The 25,808-nt window shown below is 36.3% G+C and overlaps 4 protein-coding genes across 4 annotated transcripts in view; all 4 read right to left on the bottom strand.

The window, feature by feature from the left end:
• Positions 1-14,471, bottom strand: part of LOC102667004 (WD repeat-containing protein 43) — a 28,388-nt gene extending 13,917 nt beyond the window's left edge. The window contains exons 1-3 of the mRNA XM_014762700.2: positions 14,355-14,471; positions 13,927-14,081; positions 13,368-13,456 (exon numbers count right to left, since the gene is read on the bottom strand). Of these exons, the coding sequence (XP_014618186.2) occupies positions 13,368-13,456; positions 13,927-14,017 (180 nt within the window). The 5' untranslated portion in view covers positions 14,018-14,081; positions 14,355-14,471. The remainder of the gene's footprint in view (positions 1-13,367; positions 13,457-13,926; positions 14,082-14,354) is intronic.
• A 44-nt stretch (positions 14,472-14,515) lies between these two features.
• LOC121172963 (uncharacterized) lies at positions 14,516-15,034 on the bottom strand. The gene is made up of 2 exons (XM_041006192.1): positions 14,819-15,034; positions 14,516-14,734 (listed from the first exon to the last, which is right to left on the bottom strand). Exons 1-2 carry the CDS (start codon positions 15,032-15,034, stop codon positions 14,516-14,518), a joined length of 435 nt encoding a protein of 144 aa, XP_040862126.1.
• Positions 15,035-15,094: 60 nt separating this feature from the next.
• Positions 15,095-18,330, bottom strand: LOC106794814 (ornithine aminotransferase, mitochondrial-like). Its single transcript, XM_014762701.2, has 7 exons — positions 18,262-18,330; positions 18,069-18,164; positions 17,891-17,968; positions 16,863-17,022; positions 16,708-16,763; positions 15,392-15,512; positions 15,095-15,270 (listed from the first exon to the last, which is right to left on the bottom strand). Exons 1-7 carry the CDS (start codon positions 18,328-18,330, stop codon positions 15,095-15,097), a joined length of 756 nt encoding a protein of 251 aa, XP_014618187.2.
• A 3,827-nt stretch (positions 18,331-22,157) lies between these two features.
• LOC100777745 (uncharacterized) lies at positions 22,158-24,264 on the bottom strand. The gene is made up of 2 exons (XM_006589899.1): positions 22,693-24,264; positions 22,158-22,457 (listed from the first exon to the last, which is right to left on the bottom strand). The coding sequence occupies exons 1-2, from the start codon at positions 24,262-24,264 to the stop codon at positions 22,158-22,160; spliced, it is 1,872 nt and encodes a 623-aa protein (XP_006589962.1).
• Positions 24,265-25,808: the final 1,544 nt, after the last annotated feature.

A 25,808-nucleotide genomic window follows, 5' to 3' on the forward strand; every position in this document is an offset into this window, starting at 1 on the left:
AAAATGTCTGATGTGTAAGACAGAGACACATTTAACATGTCTTAGAACTAAAAAAATGATAAATGACCAATGCCTAACAAATATTTAATTAGTCAAAATTTAATTTATTAAAAATGATAGTTTAAGAGTGAGACACATTTTACATGTCCTCTAATTAGTCAAAATTTAAGAAGTTGTGTTGTGTTGTGAGTGAGTTTGTTTAGTGAGGGGTGAGAGGGTTCTTATATAACTAGCTTTTCTTCCAATACCTTGAGCTGTTCTAGAATTTGTAACCTCTCTTCCTCAAAGTTGGCCAATGATTCCTCTAAATATATATTGGCAGATCATAGCACATTCTACCAGTGCCCAAGGAGAATACAGAACAGAACAAATCATGTGTATAATAAGTTCACAAAGTTTTTTTTTTTGAAAGGCAAAAGATATATTATATTAATCATAAAAACACAGCAGTACCAGAAGTACTACTGGTGATATACAACATGCAGAGCATCTAAAACACCCACCATACAGAATTAGACAACAAGTACCCCCCACACATGCTAATAGAGACTAATTTAGCCAATAAAATCTCCAAGATTAGATGACCAGTAGTTAAAGGAAGTGCAGAAGTTTTTATCCCTGGACTTCATCCAAGACCACATAAGGAACAAAGCATCTTCCATGACTTTTGGTGGTTCAAATCTGTTGCCTTGGAAAATGAATAGATTCCTATGCTTCCAAATTGAGCTTGTTAAAGCAATCCACCATCTGGGCCATCTGATTTCATTCCTCCCAGCTCCAAAGCCTTCACAGAACTGGATGAAGTGAGATGCTGGAGAGGCTGCTAGGGGACCGACCACCCGCTTCCACCTCATAGATTCCCACCAGAAACCATAAGTCAAATAACAGCTCTTGGGGGAATGTTAAGCCTCGAAATTGTCTTGAAAATATTAGCCTGAGGTAGATCTCTGTTAGCAATAGTTAACAATCTATAAGCTGATCTAGTTGAATATAAGCCCGAAGGTTCAGCTGATCTAGTTTTCATAGATAAAGCCCGAAGGTTCACCATATTTTGAGTTAACAATTCGAAACCAAAGCCCTGAAAATGCTATCATATTCACAAATAGCCAAAGCCCGCTCTAATCTGACTACAATGTCAGCCATGGTTGGTCTATCTTTCAGTTTCAAATTCACACAACGGATAGCGGTATCAACCACTAACTTTACTGCTTCTGCTTCATTCACATCGGGTTGTCCAGCCCTTTGATCCAAAATTTTCTCCAAAAATCCATTTGAAATAGCAGTCACAACAAAGTCTACCAAATGTTTTCTACTTAATAGGGTGCCTCCATCTTCCCCGTACACGAATGTAGGTCTCTTTCCTGTTAGAAGTTCAAACATTACAACTCCAAGCCCATGCACATCACTCTCTGCTGACAATGCACCTCGAATAACGTACTCAAGATCAGTGTTCTCAATTATACGTCGTCTGTTTCTCATAAACTTCCATCCAAAATCAGATACTCTTGCCGTCCAGGTGGCATCAAGAAGAATGTTGGAAGACTTGATATCTCCGTGAATAATAAATGAATCTGCATAATTATGAAGATATTCTATTCCTCGAGAGGCATCCAAAGCAATTTTGATCCTCATTTTCCACGAATTCAAGACACTGCTACCCTTGTCATGCAAACGATCATACAAGGACCCATTCTTCATGTACTCATACACACTGAGTCTTTCATAATTCGTTTCACAGAATCCTACCAGCCCAATCAAGTTCTTGTGGTGTAAACTGGATAACAAGGTCAATTTGCTCTCTCTCTTTGGCCAGGTTCCACCCATCTTGATTGCAACCTCACGACCATCGACAAGTTTACCTCTGTACACAACACTGAAACAGCCAGCACCAATCTGGTTGTGAATTGAGAAATTGTTGGTGGCTGCTACAAGCTCAGCCCAGGTGAATAATCGTGCAGGAACAGCCCTCATCACATTATTGTCCTCTGCCGAAGCAAAACTAGGGACAGGTGATGTTCCCAAATTCGACACAGTCCTGCTACTCCTTATAGCCCAGTCCACTACAAAAGCAAAACTATGGAGGCGGGATGCTCCCAAATTTGACCAAGTCTCACTCTCACTCCTTATGGCACTGTCCACTTTTGAGGCTAACTTTTTAGGTTTTCGTCTTTCTAAATCAGAATTCTTATAAAGAAAGAGTGTTACTTCAACTAAAACTAACGTTGTTCCAAATCTTCTTAGTTAACCGTTACCTCCCCCCCCCCTCGAATTTCTACTTTCGATTTGAATTAAAATTGTTGCTCACGAGATGTTTTGATTCACGTTTCTACAGACCTCAGTGGCATTCACTAGCCTTGTTTTTGCTTCTGTTCCCACCCTATTTGTAACTTGTCTATCACATTCTAGCAGGTTGCATTTGCTTCCTTTTGGTTCTGTAAAGTATATTCATACATTGAGATTTCATTGTTTAAATTTCTAATTAAGAAGAGTTCTGGCTGAACAAAGTGTCAAGTATTCATACTTGTATCAAATAGGTTTGAGGCTCTCGGATACCCTCCATCAATTTGCAAGTAGTTGCCTGCAAATAATTTTAATTTACAAGTATAAATGGGCATAGGCTAGACGCTCAAAAGAACATGCATCATAACTCTCAAAATTAGTTAGACAACATAAGGGACGTCAATAGGTGAATGTATTTTAAAGAAATTATGGTGGCTGGGCAGACCTTATTAATGGTAGAGATAGACCTTGGCAGAATACTCCTCCTTTGTCATACTCCTTATTAAACTGATTGAACTGTTGTTCATTATGGCAGAATACTCCTCCTTTGTCATCTCCTCAGGCTTTCTCATCCAAATGGGCTTGTGCTTGTTCACCAAGGAGCATTCATGTGACACTTCCTTAATCTTCTTTTTCTTTTTTTCTTCCTTCTCCTTCTCTTCATCAACATCCTCCACCTAAGTAGATGAAAAAAATAGATATTGAAGTAAAATTGTAATTAAAAAATACCAAAAAATGAAAAAGTAACATTGACTTAATGACTTGTTTAGATGTTATTCTTCGAGTAATAATAACGATTTTTTTTTTTGCATAAAACAAATAGGGGAACGAGCAACAATTTGAAGGTTGTACATTCAAGAACTTAAGAATTCAAAATAGCTAGTAATAAGAGGGATTTGTTTTTAGGATTTTCTGAACACCAAGAGCGGCTACGCAAGAAGTTTGCACTTGAGGAGGGAAGGATATTTGCAGCTAATGAACAACTTTGTTAACTATTTGTCCTTCAGACTTTCCTGTTTCTTTTTGTTAATATGTAAATGACAATAGTATAAGGCTATGGCGTAAAAACATGGTCTATATTTACTTCTAAAATTGTTAGGGGTAAAAAAGACCATGTCCATAAGCCATAGCCTTATACTATTTATATTTACATATTAGCAAAAGAATTAGTCAAATCTGAAGGACAAATAGTTAAGAAAGTTGTTCATTAGCTGCAAATATCATTCCCTCGTCAAGTGCAAGCTTCTTGCGTAGCCGCTCTTGGTGCTCAGAAAATTCCAAAAACAAATCCCTCTTATTACTAGCTATTTTGAATTCTTTAGTTCCTAAATGTACAACCTTCAAATTGTTGCTCGTTCCCCTCTTTGTTTTATGCAAAAAAAATCGTTATTATTACTCGAACCATAAGGAATAACATCTAAACAAGTTATGCATAAAATGTTACTTTTTTATTTTTTGGTATTTTTTTAATTACAATTTTACTTCAATATCTATTTTTTTCATCTACTTAGGTCATTTTTTAATATAAATATGAATTTAAAGGTGATATACTTATAATATAAATTACTTGCTAATGTACTTAAGGCTTTCCTTTCAGATTTCAATGTTGATTTTAAGTTATCAATTGTTACCTCACCACCTTCTATATCACTTATCACAGTTCCATCCAATCACTTATCACTTGTCAGAATGAATTTTGAGAATTTTCAATAATGTCATTTGAAAGAAAATTCTTTTTAGTTTATTTATAAAAAAAGTAATAACTAAAAGTTTAAAATCAGGGAGAGTGGCATGTTAGAAGTCCTTACTTAATAGTATATCTTACAAATTTAAAACGAGAACGGACACTAAATTAATTACTATCCTCTAATATATTTATTTTATATTTGAGTCCAGCAATGGTGTATATATTCATGTATTTCTTCAAAAGTATAGCCTTTTAAAATTCTTGAATAGTTAATTAGGAAGGTTAAACTTAGCCAAGTGTTATTTCTTATGAAACATTTATAGCATGAAACACACATGTTTCTATTGTATTAGAAAAAAGCTAAATAAAATGTAAAAAAAATCTTAATTTTGATGAAAATTATGGGAATACTTATCTTGTGTCCCATGTTATGTTATTCGTGTCAAACAAATTCATTAAATCCAGTATTTTTCTTTTAGGGATTTGTTCAATAAGAATAACAATACTGAGATAATACAGACATTCTCATAATTTTTGTCGAAATCAAGATTCTTTTAACATTTTATTTAGCTTTGTCCAATAAAATAGAAATGTGTGTTTCATTCTAATTCATGCAGTAAATGTTTGTTAGGAAATAACACTCTTAATAAAAGAAAATGTTTAGGTTCTTTGAATTTGTTTAACATTAATAACTTAATATAGTCCATTTTTTATTACTAAATAACATACATTAGTCAATATAAGCACTTTCATATGAAGATTTTTTTTATACATTTCATTTAGCTTTTGTTCCAATAAAATGAAAACATGTTTATTTGGGCTAGCATTTACCTAAATGAGATTGTTATATCTTGTGAAACATTTACTACATCAATTACCTCAAAACATATATGTTTCTGTTTTATTGGATAGAAGTTAAATACTTGTTCAAGCTCCAAAAGATACCTTGCTAAAGACATTTATAATTTTATATTTTTCATGACATGCTTTTTGGGTACTATTATAAAATTAAAAAATAAAAGGTATCAAATTAAATATAGTATATATAATAAATATTATATTTCTTATTAAGTAATTTTGCATTTTAATTTCTTAATCATTAATTGTAATGACACTAGCTTGTGCTTGTCCATCAACAAAAGAAATTGAAAATGGCCTATTTCTAGTTTAGTGTAAACAAGGGGTGTGAATAATAAAGATAATATAATTCCATTAAATTATGTGAAAAAAACCTCAAAGATGGATGTGCAGGTAGACATATATATATATATATATATATATATATGTACTCAGATAATTCTGAAACTGAAAATGACACTCCACTACAAGCTTTGTTCAGTGTCTCCGTCAAACCCTAATCTTTCTTCCACATTAATAATTTTTGGTAATTTCTTTTAAAATTAATACTTACATTCTCCCTTCACATATGGGTTGTCTTCTTCTTCCTCTTCTTCACTGTCCTAGGTGCACCTTTCTCCTTTCTCTTCTTCACCATCTCTTCCAACCAAATTGCTGCTACAGGTGCACCTTTTACAAAACAATGACATACTAACAAAATCAATCAACCAACAACTGAGATCCTTATAAAAACAACCAATAAATGAGAAAATGAAACAAAAAGAAAAAGAAAAAAAAATCAAAACAACCAAAAAATCCACCAGAGGTGGGTTCGATGGCTAAGGGAGAAGGGGAGGAAGGAAATATGGCAAGTTTGATCTCCTTTATCAGTAAAAACTAACATTCTAACAATTAATATTTGTTGATGAAAAAGGAAAAACAAAAAAATTCCAATTATTATTTCCCAAGCGGAGCTCTAGATCAAGCTCCTCATCATGGTGGTGGCGGCCATGACCATGATGGGTTGAAGAGTCGTTTGTGGGTGGTTCTTGTTCCACTTTCCCAGAATAAGAAGAAGAGAAACCATTATTATTCCTCCCTACAGCAGGAGGTGAGAACATGTATCATTTTATTTTAATTAAAATTTGTGCTTTTCTTTCTTGAAAGATGAATATATATTGTACGAAATTTCCTCTTAATTAATGTAAATGGACATTTTAGATATTTTTCCCCATGTAGTGTCTATGTGGTGGCATCACTATAGACACTGGATGCACATCATATTTAATAGCTAGGTAGTATTAACTTTTAAACAGCTATCATCAATTTGGTAACATTGGAAGATGAAATAAAAAATTTAGATGAAAAAATATTACAACAAACAATAAAGATATTTAAAACTTTATCTCACCTTTTATAATATTAAAAATAGCAATAAATGTTTTAAAATAATTATTGGTGGCATTGAGAATTGTAAAAAAGATCAAATATTATCAGGAGATACTTTCATATTTATCCACTATTGTTAAGAAATATGTTTATATTGAAATTTATTAAATTAAGTATAAATTGTTATTTTTAAGAGGAGGAGGAGGAGAGTGTAATTAATTAATTTTGTAGAATTGTGAAGAGGCCAGCCATGCATTTATGTTTATGCCTGGCTGTTTCTTCTCTTATCTTTTGAATTTAATGGGGAAATAGTACAAGGCACATGCATGCTTTAAACAAGCTAGAAAAATAAGAGATCCTCACGATCATTTATCTAGCCAGCTTAGACAATAGCTGCCACTCACATGCCCTCAGCTTTCCACAGTAGTAATGACATCTTACTTTATTGCAACATTGCCACACATATATGCATCTATCTTTCTAGTTTCCTTTGTTAGGTCTCTTTCCTTTGCCAGCCCCATTCACTTTGTTGCGGCTATATCAACCCAGAATTCAATCTTGCCATATCCAATTTCTAACTATTTAATTCAACTGCATACCTACATCCCAAAAGGAAGAGCTAGGGCGCAGGAAAAGGTTAAGTGGAGTCAATTAAAATTTGTTTGCTATGCTGGAATCAATTACCAAGTTTATAACTAATTTTATACACTTCCTATTATTTTTTACAAATTACATATTTTTCTAATTTATATACCTTTTGGTTCCTCCTCTAGTCCTTCTCAGTTCTTCCAGGTTCTGGTAGTCAACATTCAGAATAATTTTTCGATATTCTTCACTTGCACACACATTATTTATGTTAACAAATTCTATTGCCAAAGCTCTCAACTAACTAAAAAAGGTGATTTTTCCTTAATTCATTCAGAATAATCGAATCATTCATTTTTAATAGGATTTTGATCGAAAACCAAACCAATTACCAATAGGTTCAGCAAAAGAACCTACTGAAGTCAACATTCATGCTCATCTAAACAACTACTTTCCAACTTTGCCAAATACTTTACAACTCCTACGCAGAGGATTCAGGATGGCATTTATTGACAGAACATGACCAATATGAGATTATCTTATATGAGATTATCTTATATATAATTGAAACATATTATTCCTATGACATGAAGGACCAAATGCCTTAGCCAAACCATATACTTCAAGACTGCTAGTCACTTCAATAGACGATAGCAATATATCAACATAATTAATATTCATGGAGTCTATGATGCCAATTTTAGATTTCAGTTTAAAAAAACTAATTGACACTAGATAAAGTAGCTCAATAGATATATAAGTTAAACTCAAAGAATTGGAATAATCTATGTCAGACTTTTTAACAACCAAGATATGATGGATACCAGAAAATACATGTCTTTCAAGTTTCACCATGATCCATATTATACTCAAGTTTAGAAAATAAAATATATGTTTCATATATGCATAAATGTTATGCAACCACAGTTTTTCAATTTCAGGGTTAGGTTCATTCTTATATACCAAAAATTTGTAGATGATTAATAAAGAATTCATCTCATAGAGGCAACCACAGTTTTCTCATTACATGATGAATAAAGAAATAATCTCATAGAGGAAATCACACTTTTTCGATTTCAGGGTCAGGGCCATTCTTGTATACTGGAATTTTGCAGATGATGTGTGTTTCTGTTTGAGAAACATGCTTTTCAATTTCAGAATAGGTTTCATTTTACTCTCCGAATGCAACAATGTGTGTGTTTCTGTTTATGTGTATCATATATAAGTGCTGCATAACCAGTGAATGCATAGACAAACAATGCTAACAATTTGTGTGCAGTAATCGTTACTTGGTGACTACTTAAGACTGCATGTATTTTGTTTCAGCAGGGTCATTCGAATGACGACACCCCCTCCATCTCCCACACAGTCCGAGATTCCTTTTGATGGGACGTCTAGGAAAACTAGACAAGCCACTCGGCTAAGAAGGTTGACAGCAAGAACATTGGAGCAAGCAAGGGCAACAGTCAGTGTGAATCCAGCGACTAGTAGAGGATCCGGACCTCACAAGGATCAGTTTCACAGTTACCTTGGAGTTGTGGCACGAGACAAGATTCCAATTGTTCACGCTAGCTGGAATGATGTACCTGAAACACTAAAGAACATGATATGGGATGACATATTGGTAAGTCCCTCATGCTGGTCATTTAATATTTGTTACACACATTCATGTTTATGCTTTTTTGTTTGACACACATGTTTTGTAGGCAAAATTCGACATCCCCGAGGGTGATAATGCCAAAAAGAAGGTGATGTCAACTGTGGCAACGGGTTGGAGGCAATTTAAGTCGGCGTTGACAACTAAATATGTGTATGGTAACACTGACGGCCAAGCAAAAGATGATCCTTTGGTTAAATATGGCATTAATGAAAAAGATTGGGCCAAGTTTGCAAAAATGAGGCAAACCCCTACCTGGCAGGTTATTTCCAGTTTTAATGTTTTGAGTATGTTACAAACTGTTAATGCTTTTCCTTGGAATAAATGTTTTGCATCATAGTTGACAAATGCTTATTTTTTGATTTCAAGGGGATACAGAAAAAGGCACAAGAAATTCAAAAGTACAATGACTCTCCGCACCTGTTGTCTAGGGGAGGCTATGAGCTGCTAGAAAAAAAATTAATGGCTGAAAAAAGGAAGATACGAGAAGAACAAGCAGCATTTACCGAGGACCCTTCATTTTACCTCCCACCATCACCAATTTCTAGACACGAGAAATGGAAGAGTGCACGCACAAAACAATATGGCCAGATGACATCTCAAGCCGCCAAAGAAATTGCTGACAAAATTGTAAGCAACTCTTATCATTAATTGTTACTGACAAACAAATCAAAGTTTTAAATGACAACTTCCTTTATGCCTTGATCTTGTTTTGTGTTATATGAACAAGACTCTTTGGAAGAGCAAAGCAGGCAGGGCAGCATTGTGCCTTCCGGACGTGACGATATTTTGAACATGGCTATTGGAAGACCGGAGCATCCTGGTCGTGTACGTGGGGCTGGGACAGGGGTTACAATTACGCAGTACTTTGGTCCATCATCGCGTCGGTCTACCACTTCATCAAACATCACTGTAGAACAGTTGGCTGATATAATTGGTAGCCTAAAAGAAGAATGGCAAAGACAGGCTGAACAAGAAAACATTAAAAGAGAGGAGGTGTGGATGAGGAGGGTTGAAGAGGAAAAACAGCGCACTATGGACACATTTAAAGTACAAATACAAGAAGCTATCAAGTTGGAGTTGTCACAAATTGCATCACAACATTCAGCCCCACTTCAGCCAAATGATATACAAGTATTAGCAGCAAGGGTAAGCACGAACGGAAGCTGTGCAGCAGCAGAGACAAATGCATTAGCTAAAAAACCCTCTGAGTTGAATGGTGACAATGTCGGCCTGCATGTAACCGTTGAGAACTCCAACAAATTAGTGGCAGTGGGCAAACGGTGCGACAGTTTTGGCACCATCCACAACGTGCCCTATGCTGATGATGTTGTTCGCGTGAGTGTGGTGGAAGTTATTTTCGGTGATGCGGAGGTTCCAATCCCTACATCAGAAATAAAGTTTGTCAAAGAAGCTTTAGGTAGTTTTGTTCCATGGCCAACACATTTGGTCAAACCCATCTTGTCTGAGGTACGTAATAACATTAATTCCTATAATTTAAAATGGTTACTTACGTAAGTCTTTTTTAAATGTTTTGTACTCCTGTAGGAAGCAGAGAAGGATGTGAGCTCACCATTGAAGACTGTTGAGGAGGAAAAGGCAGCTGAGGTTATTGATCCATTGGGAGAGTTGGTGAAGAACTTGTTCGACATTTACCAAAGGCCTGTTGAGGTGTCATGGGATGGTGCTAAATTTGGGATCAATAATGTCAAAGATGGCTTCTTCATCACACACGCTGATGTGAGCGAGATAATATTAGGAGACAAGTGTTTAAACATCTCCATTCTACAGCTATGGCTTATGTAAGTGTATACCCATATTAGCTCAAACATTTGTACACTGTAGAATTGAGTTAGCTACCTTAAATAACCTATTAACTGTATTTTATGACACCATGAATTTTACATAGGTTTATTCATGATTGGAGTGCGAGCATTGGTTATGGACCATTGTATGGGTTCCTTGAACCTCAGTGTATCCACAATGCAAGCAGTAGACGTCAAGAGTGTGAAAATTACATTGGAAGGTGGTTGAAGGAAGCAGGAAAACAAATTTACATAGCACCTTATTTAAACCAGTAAGTTGAGCAAATAATGTTGGTCGAGTACGGTAATGTTTAACATATTGACTTAATGAAGTATCTTTACCTGTTTAGGGCCCATTGGCAGCTCGTTGTATTGTGCCCAGGCGACAATGTAGTGGTTTGGTTTTGTTCTTTGAAGAAGAAGCCGGATGTTGCCATCAAGGGTGCAGTAAACAGGTTAGTGCTGCCTCTACCATGCCTCAATACTCCTACAGCAAACCACCAATGATTGTAATGCTTTGTTTCTATTTTGAAAATAGTGCAATGAAATCAGTCACCAAAACTGCAGAGGGAAAGCCACCTCAGCATGGGCCTCAGTGGATTGAAGCAAAGGTATATGTTTATTTAAATTCCAAATGCCATATGGATGTCATTTCTGTTTGCGTTGACTGAATTCACAACATAATGTGTGTGCGTATGTCGTGTAGAGTCATGTTCAAACAGGAAATTACGAGTGTGGATACTATGTTATGCAATGGATATGGTGCATCGTAAGTGGTGGATTGAAGGATGACTGGATTCACGTATGTTTCTGATTATTGATTTACTTGTTAATGTAATTAGACGTCATTACTTTTTACCTGATGCTATGTGATTTACTAATAAATTCATATATACATGTGCAGTGGTTTTCTGATCGATCACCGCTAACAGAAGAGACCATGACCACACTCCGGCATAAATGGGCGGCCTATTTTATCCAAATGAAGAAATGCGAACCAAGAAAAAATTTGATAACTTAGGAATAGTTTTCGTGTAGGCCAGAATTTTATTTGTCTGCTGAGAACAGTACATTGTTTAGATAACTTGAGTTGTATATTGAATTTAATTTTCTCTCAGCTTGAACAATTTCCTATCCAGCCCTTCAATGTGGCCGTGTGCCTTGAACAGTATATTGTTTCAGTTAATGCTTGAGTTGTATACTTAATTTAATTTTCTCTCTGCTTTTTGTTTCACTTAACATTTGATAACTAACTTTTTTGCTTGTACTTAATTGTCTATCATAATGTTGTCGTGTCATTAACTTTTACTGCTATAATTGCTGACTTTAAACCCAGCTAGGTAACTTATACTCAGGGTGGTGCTGACAAGGACTACAAGGAATGTTATGAATGTGGCTGATTTAGAGGTTCAGCTCCTCCAGAGCAAGAAAGGAAGACCAAGAGAAGAAGATCTAAGATAAGGAATTCCCAGCTTTTTCATTATTAATCCTTCTGTTATTTACATAGTATTTATAGATCCTAGGAAGGAATAATTTGCTTCTAGAATTGGTATAATCCTAGGAATATTACATAACTAATTCTGTTATGGCTGCTTCCCCTCAGATATGCAGCATCAGCAGGAGGATTGTGGAAGATTGCGTGAGCTGGCAAATTCTCACTAGATTCCTTCAGACGAAATCCTTCAAATAGGTGGGCTTTTTGACCTTTCTTTTGAGTATTATTTCCTTCTGCACCCCTGTGTTTGTGAGTTCACCCTCTGTCATTGCTGTTATGTCTCTGCTGCCCTCCATTGAAGCTTCTCTGTTCATAACAAGGAGGTACCCCCACCTCCTTTGTTTAAACCTGCAGGTGACCTAAAATTACCATCAGGGTGGTGGTCACTTTGTTGTTCCTCTAAATTACCATATTTAAGTCTATGATCTATTGGGTTTGTTTGTTCTTGTTGTTGCTACAGGGGGACACATCAACCAAGCTGTGACCTTCAACAGATCTTATTACAAGGTAATCGCTTCAATGAACAAATGGTTGAGTCACTAGGGATCCTTAATTAAGCTCTGTGTCTTAATTTAATGACTTTAAAATCAACAGACATTATATATCATGCATGTATCCTTCTAAGAAGCATTTTCATTTGCTTTTAGGATTTTCAAAGTGCTTATATCATCTTTTTATTCCTTAATTATGTGCTCTTATGATTAAATTTGACTAATTAAATGTATATTTCTCCCGATTATTATGATCAGGTTCAAATTATAGGACAATTGTGCATGTACTATAACCTGAACAGCCATCCACAAGGCTTGGGTTAAAAATAAAACCGTGGAACCAACACATTATTACTGCACAATTTGCTGTTAAAAAAAAAAAAAAAACATTCCACGACGGTTCTAAGAAAACGATCGTCGTAGAAACGTGATGTTTCTAAGACGGACCTACAAAGCAAACCGTAGTAGTATTAATTCCCTATTTTACGACGGTCGTCGGCAACAGAAGACCGTAGTAGTATGAATACAAGTCTACGACGGTCCATGCCATACAACCGTCGTAGAACACGTTTATCTCAACGACGGTGTTGTTACGTGACCGTAGTAGTATTAACACCGTCTCTTACGACGGTCGTCCGCAACAAAACACCGTTGTAGTGATAGGACCCTTCTACGACGGTTCTGGGAAGACAACCGTCGTAGTCTGTTGTTACTTCTACGACGGTGGTGTCCTCATGCCCGTCGTAGTCTGTTGTTACTTCTACGACGGGGCTGTTGACAGCCGTGTTTGAATTGTGGATCTTTCTACGACGGTTGTTTCCAAAGGACCGTCGTAGAACAAGATTATGTCTACGACGGTGCTGTCCTTATGGCCGTCGTAGTCTCTAGTAAGTTCTAAAGACGGGGCTGACCGACAGCCCGTCTTAGAATTCTGTAATATCTACGACGGTTTTCTATAACCGTCTTTGAAAGCCATCAAATTTATTACGTCGTCGCAGACAACGACGGTCTTCAACCGACGTAGTATACCCATTTTAACCGACGTTGAATTCTGCTTTTGTAGTAGTGGCTGTTTTTAGGACAAATTAAAAGGGCACTGATAGAGTATATGCATGTATATCTGGAAATATACGAGACTCCCAGGATGACCAGAGAACTTTTGAATCTTTTTGTGATTAGAACAGTTAAAAATCTTCAATTGTGCTGCTGCAGTAGCTAATGTGTTCCCATCTGATTTAAGTAGAGAAGCAATTGCCAAATCAGTAATCAAAACAGTAGTAATAATACCTACAAATTGGAGATTCATCTAAATCATGATTCACTGAAGCCCTTTTGAGTCAAAACTCACTGCAGCTCAGGAATTATTGCAATAGTGCTAAATGCTAATAGTTTAGCACACATTCAACAAATATGGACCTAACGTGATAAACAGTTTTTCATTCTAATGATAATAAAAGAACTAACATTAAGAGTAGATGGTCTCCTTAACTAAATTTGGATCATTGAACCTTATAATTAGAAGCTTTCTTTTTGCAATTTTATCATCAATTGCAATGTACAAGAACAAGAAGCTTAAAGAATTTCATGGGAAACTCAATCAAATTATACCACACACCATACGCAAATGTCTAATTCAGATTGACTTCGTCTCCTCCCACCAAAACAAGAAGATTTATACAAAAGCTGTGAAGGATAAATACCTGGAGAAACAGACATGCAGGATACTGGCTTTGTAGAAGCTTTAAATTTCTCCAACAGGTTTCCTGTCATGAAATCTATCACACATACCATCCCATCTACACCAGCAGTATAAATGCTTGACACATTTGCTGAAGATGCAATGACTCTCACACCTCTGCAGTCAAGTTGAACAAACAAGAAAGAGAAATCAGGAACTAAACCCCACAAAGTAACATTGTTTGGAGTCACCATGTCCAATCATCATGGAGTTACAGATTTTAAAATCCACAAAGCATTAGGGCCTGAATTATCCATTAAACGAAACTTAGATGCAGTGCTTTTTAATGTTGTTGTCCAATCAAAATTAGAGTTTGGCCTTCACAGTTCGCACAGTTTTATGTCAGCCTTAAAAAAGAGCAAAGGTAGTGCAGCTAAGTTTAAATCTAACCCAGGATGACAGTCAGTAAGTCTCCAAGTCAATTGAGCAGAAGCGACATCAAGTGCTAAAACATCACCACCACCAGTTCCAAGCACCAACAAGGAGGATATATGCTTCCTTTTCCTCTGCAATAATTCACAATACGAGGTGTGTGTGTGTGTATGTGTATATCATTCCAAAAGAAATAGTAATACATACATACATATATCTAAATGAAAAAAAAGTAGGGGACGGACCTTTTCTTCGAAGGAGAACCACTTGATGCAAGTATAATCTAGCGCAAGATGGCCGTTAATGGATGATTTATGATGTAAGGTAGTAGCAGTTGAATGAGTTGAGGTGATATCAGCGAACTCGGTGTGGACCTGACCCTTCAGTGTGTCCCATATCTATGCAGAGAAATTGTGAATAAGTAACAGTTCAGTTGAGGAAGGGAAGGGAAAGGCATAGAAGAAAGAAGAAAACGAACGAACCTTGACGCGACCGTCTCCGGTGGTGATAGCGAAGAAGTCGAGAGAAGGATTGAAAGCTGTCAAAATGCCTCTGACGTCCGTTGAAGCCATACCCCAACCAACCAACAGCTGATGCTTGCAAAGAGAGAGGGTTCTGACTGGGAACCCGTTCGCAACACAAAACAAGCTAGCTTCCTGTCGGCTCGCCTTGCTTCCAACTTTCAAGTGTTCCACCATCAGTCAGCTTAAACAGGGAAAAAACGCAGTTAACGATACATAAATGAAAAAAACACTAACCTAAGCAGAGGCCAGTGATTTTCTGGACCTTTTCATCTTTTCTTGGAACATCAAATTAGTGTTCAGGAGTATAATGGTGTCAACAATGTGTGGAAAGCACTTGTTAATAGAGGCGACAAACTCATCAGGACTCCCCGGAAGAGGGCCAATAAATTTGCTGTAGACATGAGCAATATCTGTATCATGGAATGGTATATATCATCTTAGTGTCTTATAAAATTAAATAGCTTGTCAAGGATTTAGAATGTCATTGGTACCTAAAAAACAATTGTAACCAACTATCAACTTCCCACTCACAAGCCAGCATCTTCCCTGTTCTTGCTAACCCAGTTTGAATTTCATCAGCAATCATCAAGACATTATATTTGGAGCCAATATCTCTAACAACTTTTAAATAACCATCTGGAGGAAATATCACCTTTAAACAAAAAATATTATATATTAAAAGAATGTAGAGAAGATTATATACTTTGAGAAGAAAAAACATAATAAAAAATGTGTACAGAATGTTATAGCCATCCTGCAGGATGAGTGATATACAAGGGTATCATAGAAGTTTTTCTTTAAAAAAGCAAATTCAAAGAATTTGAAAAAGCAATACAAAGTACATATTGTTCATAACATTTTACACCATATAGAATAAAACCAGTTGGCAGATTAAAAAAATGAAGCAAAAAAACTTAATTGCACTTTTTACCCCCCAAAGTTTCATAAAGTCGTGAATTTTGCCCTCCAATTTTTTTTCCAGGAATTTTGCCCCCACATAGAATAACCACTACAATTCATGAAAAAATCACCCCAAAATTGTCTTAATTGTGGCAGTTTAAAGGAAAAACTGGCCCAAAATGTCTTAATTGTGGAGATTTTTCTACGTGCGGGGCAAAATTCACGATATTTGAAACTTTGGGGGCAAAAAATGCAATTAAGCCAAAAAAATCATTAGATTAGATTAGGAAAAAAAAAGGGCTGTTAAATATGGACTAGCAAAAACACCCAAAACATATAAAAAAATGTCAAGTTCACTTGGCTTTTATAAGTCACCAAGAACAAGTAACTATGTATCATCGAGGCTATCATAGTTCATACATAATATTTTACATTCTTGTCAGGAAACTAATACATTGTTGCATGGATGAAACAAGATATACAATGACAGGAACGCAGAACGTCAAAAACAGTTCACTTCACAAGCCCAACGAATATAAAAGAAAGTAACAATTAAAAAAAAATGTTAGGCATGTTCTATGTGGTATTGCAAGCAATAGAACATCTAAACATTGGTAGATTATCTTAAAAACATGACTTCATTGAAAAAAGAATTTGTTGCATGCTTCTAATTTATCATCCATGTAAATGAAAATGTCAAAATTGCTGTAGAAATTTTCCATTCTAGACATGCATTATGTATTTTACTAAAACTAAAACATGCAACATGGAAAAAATTCTAACTGAAAACATGCATCATCAGTTTTTTTCTGTAACTACTAATATCAGTAAACAGATTAGAGATAGAGAAAGAGAAAGAGAGGGGTATATAGCAGCTTCCTTATCATCTCAATTCAATCAACACAAGTGTTGGCAAGCCCATAAACATGCACTTCCATAAAACTTACCCCAGCTTCACCTTGGATAGGTTCTAAAATAAACACAGCTATGTGTTCTCCTTTTTCTGCAGTTCATAGAGAAAATTCAAATAGTGAACTTCAAAGATCTGTCATGATAAAGCAAACCACTGAACTAAAAAGTATATGGCGGCACAGTACAGAACCTTTAAAAATTCTTTCAAGTGCTTCTACATCACCAAAATCAACTTTAAGATTGCCAGGCAATAAAGGACCAAAACCACGGGTAGCTTCATTGTCACAGCTCAAAGATATGACACCTAGTGTACGACCATGGAAGCAGCCACAACATGAGACAATAATAGCCTGGAACAAGTGTCCATGAGTAAAAAGATTCATAGAAAAAACAACTGAACTGATTCTCATAAAAATTAAAAAGAACAATCAAAATAGAATAGCAACAAAGGACAGATGCTTGTGCTCAAATAAAGAAAAATAACTTTCAGGTTGTAAAATTGAATGGTAAATCACTAACATTATGAACAGACAACAAAAGTAGAAAAATATATAAATAAATATAAATTGTTAAACCTCCTACATCATATAACACAGAAAAGAGGATGATATAACAAATTTGGTGAATCACTGATTTTGGAGTCGTTTGCCTAGGGCCAGCTATTCGGCCTACAAAGCAAAAGCCTCAACAAGGAAAAATTAAACTCATTCACAAATAAATAAAAAATGTAAAATACCATGCTGTGTCGGGATCCTTTGGGTCACAGAAGGGTCTATTCTTGGAAGAGTTGTGTAGCTGTCCTCCCCATCATTCACTCTAAATCTGATAGAGGCAAAGAAATCTCATTGCCAATAAGAAGCATTGCTTCTTTACAGTTATAAAAGAATAAGTATGTACAGGAGTTAGAAATTTGTGAATTTTATGTCTGCTGTCTTATTAAAAAAATGAATAAGCGGTATAGCAAAAATGTAATTATTGAAAACCTAAGGGTCTTCCCTTGCTTGATATCGTTCCATCTGCCATTAATGACAAGAAATTAAAAGAAGAAGTTCCATTCTCTCAGTCCAACAATTTTGTAGAGACAACAAAACACAAAGTTTCATAAATATATTTCCAAATAAATACAAGCCAATATAGTGACATTTGTCTCAGTAATGTTCACAATAACCAAAAAATTTCCTATGTCAACTAAGACTTTGTACATTGATTGCTTTGAACTTTAAGGAAATATGCTGCCCATTTCTGGCGAATCGTTGTAATTGTTTCGTTGTCTAACGTCGTTCCATCAAGAAACCACTACAAAATATGAAGAATACAAAGGGTGTATTTAATGAAGATGTAAAATGAATGAAAATACTACTAAAATAGTAATTTGAAGATGTTAAACCGAACATACCATGCTCCAATCATTCTTTAAACCCCCACTGACGATGTTCCACATCCAATGCATCACGTAGTAGCCACACTCATACCCTCCGCTTTGAACATGGCTCTACATTCAATATAAATAATAATTCGATCTAACAATTGTATTGAGATTATCATTTGAAGATCAATACTGGAAAATAATGATTAATTGCATCACTAACCTTGACTTCAATCCACTTAGGAGTTGCTGGATTATTTGTACCATCCGCAGTTGTGTTTGTTGACTTCATTGCACTGCTTATAATAATAGCATGATCAACATCTATACGACGATAACAAATGGTTGACACAAAATATTACACTGCATGATATGAGGGACAATACAAAACTTTACTTGTTAATTGCAGTTTTGATATGAGTATCAGGCTTCTTACGTAACGAACAAAACCATGCAACAACATTGGTCGCAGGACACAGTACTACCAGTTGCCAATGGCCCCTACAAGAAACAAGTATTAGGTACGTAGAACTTCAACATTATTTATAATCATTTGAATTAATAGTACTTACTGATTTAAGTAAGCTCCTAGGTACACCTCTCGTTGCGATTCCTTGAGTCATGCTTGTAAGTAATGCTCACATTCAACACGTTGATCCTTTGCATTGTGTATCGATTGTGGCTCAAGGAATCCATACACGGAAGCATGACCCAAAGTTGAGCTCCACTCATCCAAAAATCTGCTTTGATAAAATATACATAAAAATTGATACTGATGCATAGCATACAAAATACTACTTATCAATGAATCATATTAAATTTACTTACAACATCCATAACTGTAGTATAGATATGTTCAAACATTTGTATCCAGCTACTATTTCATTTACATCAGAGAATGTCAAGAAGAATGAAGCATCAACATTTGAAAGCTCAAATTTGCTGCCATCCCACTTCAACTCAACAGGTGTGTCGTACATGAAATATAGGCTCTTAATCAGTTGATGCAACGGATCATGGTCAAAATCATTCGTCCCCCTTTCATTTGTTTCAGGAAGTTTCTTTGGACTAGTATCAGACTCCTAAATGTGTAATGAAAACAACAATTTACATAATGTCACAAACTAACATATATTCATGTAAACATGTGATGCATCAAATATAATAACACCAAATTTACCTCATGTGACACTTTTTTCACAAGATTTGTTGGTCATGCAATGAATGTTTGAAGAGCCTGTCTGACATATTGAATCTCTGATGTCGGGAAGGGCACTTTGGCGTCACCTTCTATAACTTTGTCAACACTCACCCTTACAACATCATCAGCATCAGTGACATTGTGAATGGCAGATCCCCCCTCACATATTTTCCCCAAGGCCACCAACACTGTAGTATGTTGTCGTTGCACATATAACCCCATAGTGGGTTTTAAGCTCACATTTTTGTCGCCTGATGGGTCAACATCAGCAGTTTCTACATTACTTCCTTTAGTGCTAAGACGTGCAGCCAATGCCTGTAAATCCACCTCAATAAGGGGAGAGTATTGTGATCCCATCTGACTCAACTGAATGAAGATCTGACTGGACAACTCCTTCTTAAATTCCTCCAAACTCCTCTTGTGTTGTTCTTCATATTCATTCCTTACTTGTTCCTTTATGTTTCCAATAATGTCAACCCACTGTTGCTGCATTAGTGTTGCTGAGGAACTACTCGACGTACGTGTTGCCCTACCATAAAATTGAGTAAGGGTCATACCAGATCCCGCTGCACGAACTCGACCTAGATGTTCCGGTTTTCCAATGGCCATATTCAAGATGTCATCTCGACCATGGGGAACAAAACTACCCTGTGTCATTTGCTCTTCTAACGAGTCCAAAAACAAGCACAACATATTGAAAGAGTTAATGAGGTAGTAATTATAAAGCAAACAAAAATTAGTTCCAAATTGATTATAATCATGCTGCAACTCACAATTCTATCCGAAATTTCTTTTGCTGCCTTTGATGTCATTTGGCTATATCGTTTGGTTCTAGCCATTTTCCACTTCACGTGCCTTTTAATGGGATATGGCGGCTCCTCCAGACACAAGTGTCTGTTGTTGTCTTTGCTTTGTTTTCTCATCTAACAATTTTTTCTCAAGCAAGTCATAACCCCCACGAGACAGTACGTGGGGGCAGTCATTGTATTTTTGACTCTCCTTTGCCTTTTTCCGAATTTCCTGTCATTGACAATATATTATTTGCATTTATTTAATTGTTAAAAATGTACATTTCTAAAGAAATTTAAACTAAATTGAACAAACATGTTACCTGCCAATCCGGGGTCTTGCGACTTGCAACAAATTCGTCCCAAGTTTGTTTATCCATACCATATTTTACTGAAGGATTTTCTTCCTGTCCGGCTTGTGTGTCAGCATAGACAAATTTAGTGGTTAGTGAAGACTTAAATTGCCTCCATCTAGTGCCCATCGTGGACATTACTTTTTTCTTGGCCTTTTCAGCTTCTGGGATATCAAATTTAGCCTGCATTACATATTCATCATGTCAATTTTAGTGCATGTAAACATTTTTTTGAAAATAAACTCAATGTTTCAATACATCAAACTGTTAACATGACTTACCAAAATGTCCCCCCATACCATGTCCTTAAGAGTTTCTGGCACATTTTTCCAATTGCTGTGGACAATGGGGATCTTTTCTCGAGCTACAACCCCTAAAAAACTATGGAACTTTTGCTTCTCTGGGCCTGATGCTCTTCCAGTTGCAGGATCCACATTAACTATTGGTCTAGGCTGATCTAAACTTCTTAAAGTCAGCCTTCTAAGACGTGGGCTTTGTGGTGTCTTCTTAGGTTGTGGCTCCAAATTACCATCTGACTGCAGAGGGGACCTTGGCAGTGTCACCATGACGCTGTCCAAATGAAACAAATTTAGATTAATTTGGTAGGATTAAAAATAGAATGTACGCAACACAAAATAAATATGAACGTTACATATAACTCAATAACAAATAAAATAATATTGTAACATTACATTGATACAAGGCGATTAAGGAGCAATGTTCTCCCATAAACCTTCAGCATGATCATGACGAATCGCATGTACGTCATCCACCTCTGCTTGTTCACATATTGAAGGCATTTTTGTGCAAAAACGAGGAGTCTCACAAATGTCAAGGGATGCATCATGAATTTGTTCCCTAACACCAATTGGCCTTCCTTGTAGAACCACTGATAATCTATGATTATTTGGATCTTGGATGTAAAACACTTGTCTAGCTTGTTCTGGCATAATGAATGGTTCCTCCTTGTAACCTACCTTGTTAAGGTCTACTAAAGTGAATCTCATTTCATCTCTATGAACACCGGTATTTCCATTAACCCATTTACATTTAAATACTGGCACTCTAAATTGATTATAATCAAGCTCCCAGATTTCTTCAATAACTCCGAAATAAGGCATTGAGGCTTCAATTGGGTTGTTATCAGATGCTCTAGAAAAGTGCTCAGAATGAGCCTCCACAATCACCCCACTATTCTGCACACTACTTTTATCATCTTGTGACTTTGTATAGAACGAATAATTGTTTATATCATACCCCTGCCAAGTAGGGACATTTAGATTCGGACCAATAGCCAACAATCTTAATGTTTTGGAAGCATTGTCATCACTCATAATTGTTTCTTTAAACCAGTTCATGAAAGTTCTATTATGCTCTTGCAACAATTTCATCATGTTCAATTTTGGGTTAATAGATGTCAGATATTGTTTGTGAGTTTGTATGTATGGAACAACCTCCTGTGTGTTATTCAAGATATACAAATGCGCTTGTGACACATCTTGTCGACTCATGGTAACAACATTGAAGCCTCATGTCCCTTGACCTCCTCGTGTCCGGTCATGACGAATTTTCGGTACCCCCACAGCTTCAACTGTTTCCATGTACTGTGAACAAAACTCAATAGTTTCTTCAGCAACATACCTTTCTACAATGGAAGCTTCTGGTCGGTATTGATTTTTGGTATATCCCTTCAACACTTTCATGTAGCGTTCAATTGGATACATCCACCGCAAAAAAACCGGACCACACAACCGAATTTCCCCCACAAGATGAACAATTAGGTGAACCATGATGGTGGGAAATACATCTCTAACTGACAAATGACAATGGCAGCCTCATTCTCCAAGTCATCCAATTGATGAGGATTAATGACTTTACTACATATGGCATTAAAAAGAAAGCACAAACGGGTTATGGCAACTCTAACTTTGTCGGGCAAGAAGCTGCGAATCGCAACAGGCAATAATTGTTGCATTAAGACATGGCAATCATGAGACTTCAAGCCAACCAACTTAAGATCATTGAGGGCGACAAGGCTCTTGATATTTGAAGAGTATCCTTGTGGAACTTTGACATTCTGCAGACATTGAAAAACTTTTCTTCTCTGCTGTTGACAGTGTGTGGCATGCTGGGGGTAAATATGTTCGCCGACCTTGTGATATAGGATGAAACTGCTCTCGTATTCCCATGTCAACCAAGTCTTGACGACATTTCAAACCATCCATTGTCTTCCCTTTAATGTTAAGAAGAGTATCAATTAAACTATCACACACATTTTTCTCCACATGCATAACATCTAGACAGTGACGCACATATAGATCAAACCCGTATGGAAGATCAAAGAATATTGAGCATTTCTTCCACATATTGTTGGGAGATGATGTCTTCTTCTGGGACTTTCCAAACAGGGTTACAATGTCCTTTACGCGATCATGAACTTGGTTTCCAGTTAATGCTTCCGGGGGGCCTTCATTCTCCTGACTTCCATTAAAAGCTTTTTTCAATCGTCGATAAGGGTGAAAAGCTTTTAGAAATCTTCGGTGTCTGGTATATACTGTCTTCTTTACATGCTTGAGTTGGATGAAGCTTGTGTTTTTCTCACAGATAGGACATGCATGATGCCCTTTCACACTGTATCCACTTAAATTTCCATATGCTGGAAAATCATTAATAGTACAAAACACCATTGTGCGTAACCTGAACGTCTGCTGCACATTTGCATCCCACACATCTACCCCTTCTTCCCACAATTGTTTCAAGTCTTCGATTAATGGCGTAAGATACACATCAATATCATTCCCTGGCTGCCTTGGACCCGCGATCATCATACATAGGATATTGTATTTACGCAAAATGCACAACCATGGGGGAAGGTTGTAAATCATCAGTAAAATAGGCCACGAACTGTGGTTGCTACTTAAGCTACCATAAGGATTCATTCCATCAGAAGCAAGAGCAAGCCTTAGGTTCCTTGGCTCATCCCCAAAATCTGGATACAAACGATCAATTGTCTTCCACTCTGGCGAATCGACAGGATGTCGCAGTAATCCATCAGATTTTCGGTCATCCGAATGCCATGAAAGGTATTTTGCATCATGTGCATTAGCAAACAATCGCTCAAACCTTGGTATTATTGGAAGATACCGATACACCTTGGCAGGATGACAATTTTTGGTTCCTGCATCATGAGTTAATTCATCATGTTTCACTTTGTATTGTGATACCCCACACGTGGGGCATTGCCGTAGTTCTGCATACTCATTTCTATACAATATGCAATCATTAGGGCATGCATGGATCTTCTTGTACTCCATTCCCATTGGACACAAAATCTTTTTGGCCTCGTAGTGATTTTTCAGCAAAGTGTTTTGTTCAGGAAGCATGTTCTTCAATAAGACCAGCAATTCAGTGAAGCTTTTATCACTCCACCCAAATCTTGCCTTCAAGTTTACCAAAGCTAACACTGCTGACAACCGCGTGAAAGATGTGCACCCCCGATACAATGGCGTGTTGGAATCATGTTCTATTGTATCATACAGAGGTGCATGCACTTGCTCAAAAGTCTCTTGTCCAAGATCACGGATCATTTCCTCTATACGCTCTCCGCTGTCTTCGTGAACCTCCTGAGACTGAGAAACAGTTGGAATGTCGGCCGATTCCCCATGCCATATCCATTTTGTGTAATTCGGAATGATGCCGTAACATATCAGATGTGATCGGATTTCATCAACTGACTGTCGTCTACCATTAAGACATTTAACACATGGGCAAAAATAATTGCCCCTCAAACTTTCAGCATTAAGTTGCGTAAACTGTAGAAATTGTTCCACCCCGTTCTCATACTCATCACTGATGCGTTTTGCTTTCATCCAACTTCGATCCATGTTTCGTCTTTGCTATTCATGACAATGAATAAGTTATCTGTGATGCATGCTAAACTCATTTTTTTGCATTGAAGGTGTGGCCCTACCCCATTCAGGAAGACATTTTTTATAGTTGAATCAAACGTACAAGTAAAATTTCTTTCGACTGATTTGATGAAATTTCGGCAGCATTTCGCATTGGTCTTCAAGTACACAAGATGAAAGCGGTGAATGTGTGAACAATCACCGCGATCAAATATGCACCCGAAGAACAATGTCAAATGTAGTATACCGAAATTTCTTCAAATCATTCAAAAGATAATTTACCTCTACGTATGATTCAACTATAAAAATATGTCATCCCAAACTGTCCAAACAGACAATTCAAGAATCAATACATCGATTAATTCAAACTATCCGTATTAATCGATGTATCAAATCTCGAACGGGGAACTAAGGTTCACTCATAATGCAACTAACTAGTAACATGAAACAATACCGATATTTGAACAACGACATGTTACAATCATACCACTTTTTAAAAATAGAGACATACCTCGAAAGATGCTCAGTGTCAACGACAATGAGTGTGGGGATGCAGTTACAGGGAAAACACTAACACAAATGTTGTAATGACGACATATAATCTGTACCATCAATGGGGGAAACTATCAGTTGGATCAATCATACTCAAATAACAATGCATCATGTTTGAGGTTTATAAAATAGTACAACCAGTAAAGAGGTTTATTTTAAGTGAAATAAGGATAATTTAAATATTTGGTCAAATGGAAACAAATTAAGTTTTGGCTAACATCTTAACTTGACCAGAACAGGGAAAAGCATACTCATGTATTCTTTAACATGTTGAGGGCAACAAGCTTCTTTCACATGATAATAATACCATTCCAGAGTTGCTATGTGCCCACTAATTTAATTACATTAAATTAGAGCTTGAATTACACAAAAATATTACTTCAATCAGTACAACATCCATTAACTAAGGCCCGATTTTGTAGGTGTATAACAATGCCAATTATGTACAGAAGTCAAGTAATTAAATTCCCTGTACGTAAGGGCATTCATGAGTGACATGAGGCTCGTTTGTGTTGTTATTGTCTTTGAAAATTATTATATCTTTTGTTCATTTGTTTTCCATTATTTATGATTGCTCCATTTTTGGCTGCCTAGCTGGCTAGCTTTTAGATCAAGGGAAACAGTGGGTTGATTCTAAAGGGTAGAGGCCTAGTTGACTAAAGACAAGAGAAATTAGAAAATAGCATTATTTTTGGGGCTGAAAATAGAGGCTTGAGGAGTTGATGTTTTGCCCTATAAAGTATGTCAATATCAAGAATCTTCCCTAGCAACGTTAAATTGGTGTTTGCATCACAAAATTGTATTTAGAAATGATACAATGGCATGATCCAGGGGAGTTTTAAAATTGCAATATCAATGAGACAATGACTTCCACATTCTGTATTATATTTTTTTAATTTTTTGTTTCTAGAAAGGTGTCTTTGAAATTCTATTCCAACATCATTCTATCGCATGAAGCCCCCTCAAAA

Source organism: Glycine max, chromosome 10, assembly GCF_000004515.6.
Source record: "Glycine max cultivar Williams 82 chromosome 10, Glycine_max_v4.0, whole genome shotgun sequence".
NCBI classification, from domain to species: domain Eukaryota; kingdom Viridiplantae; phylum Streptophyta; class Magnoliopsida; order Fabales; family Fabaceae; genus Glycine; species Glycine max.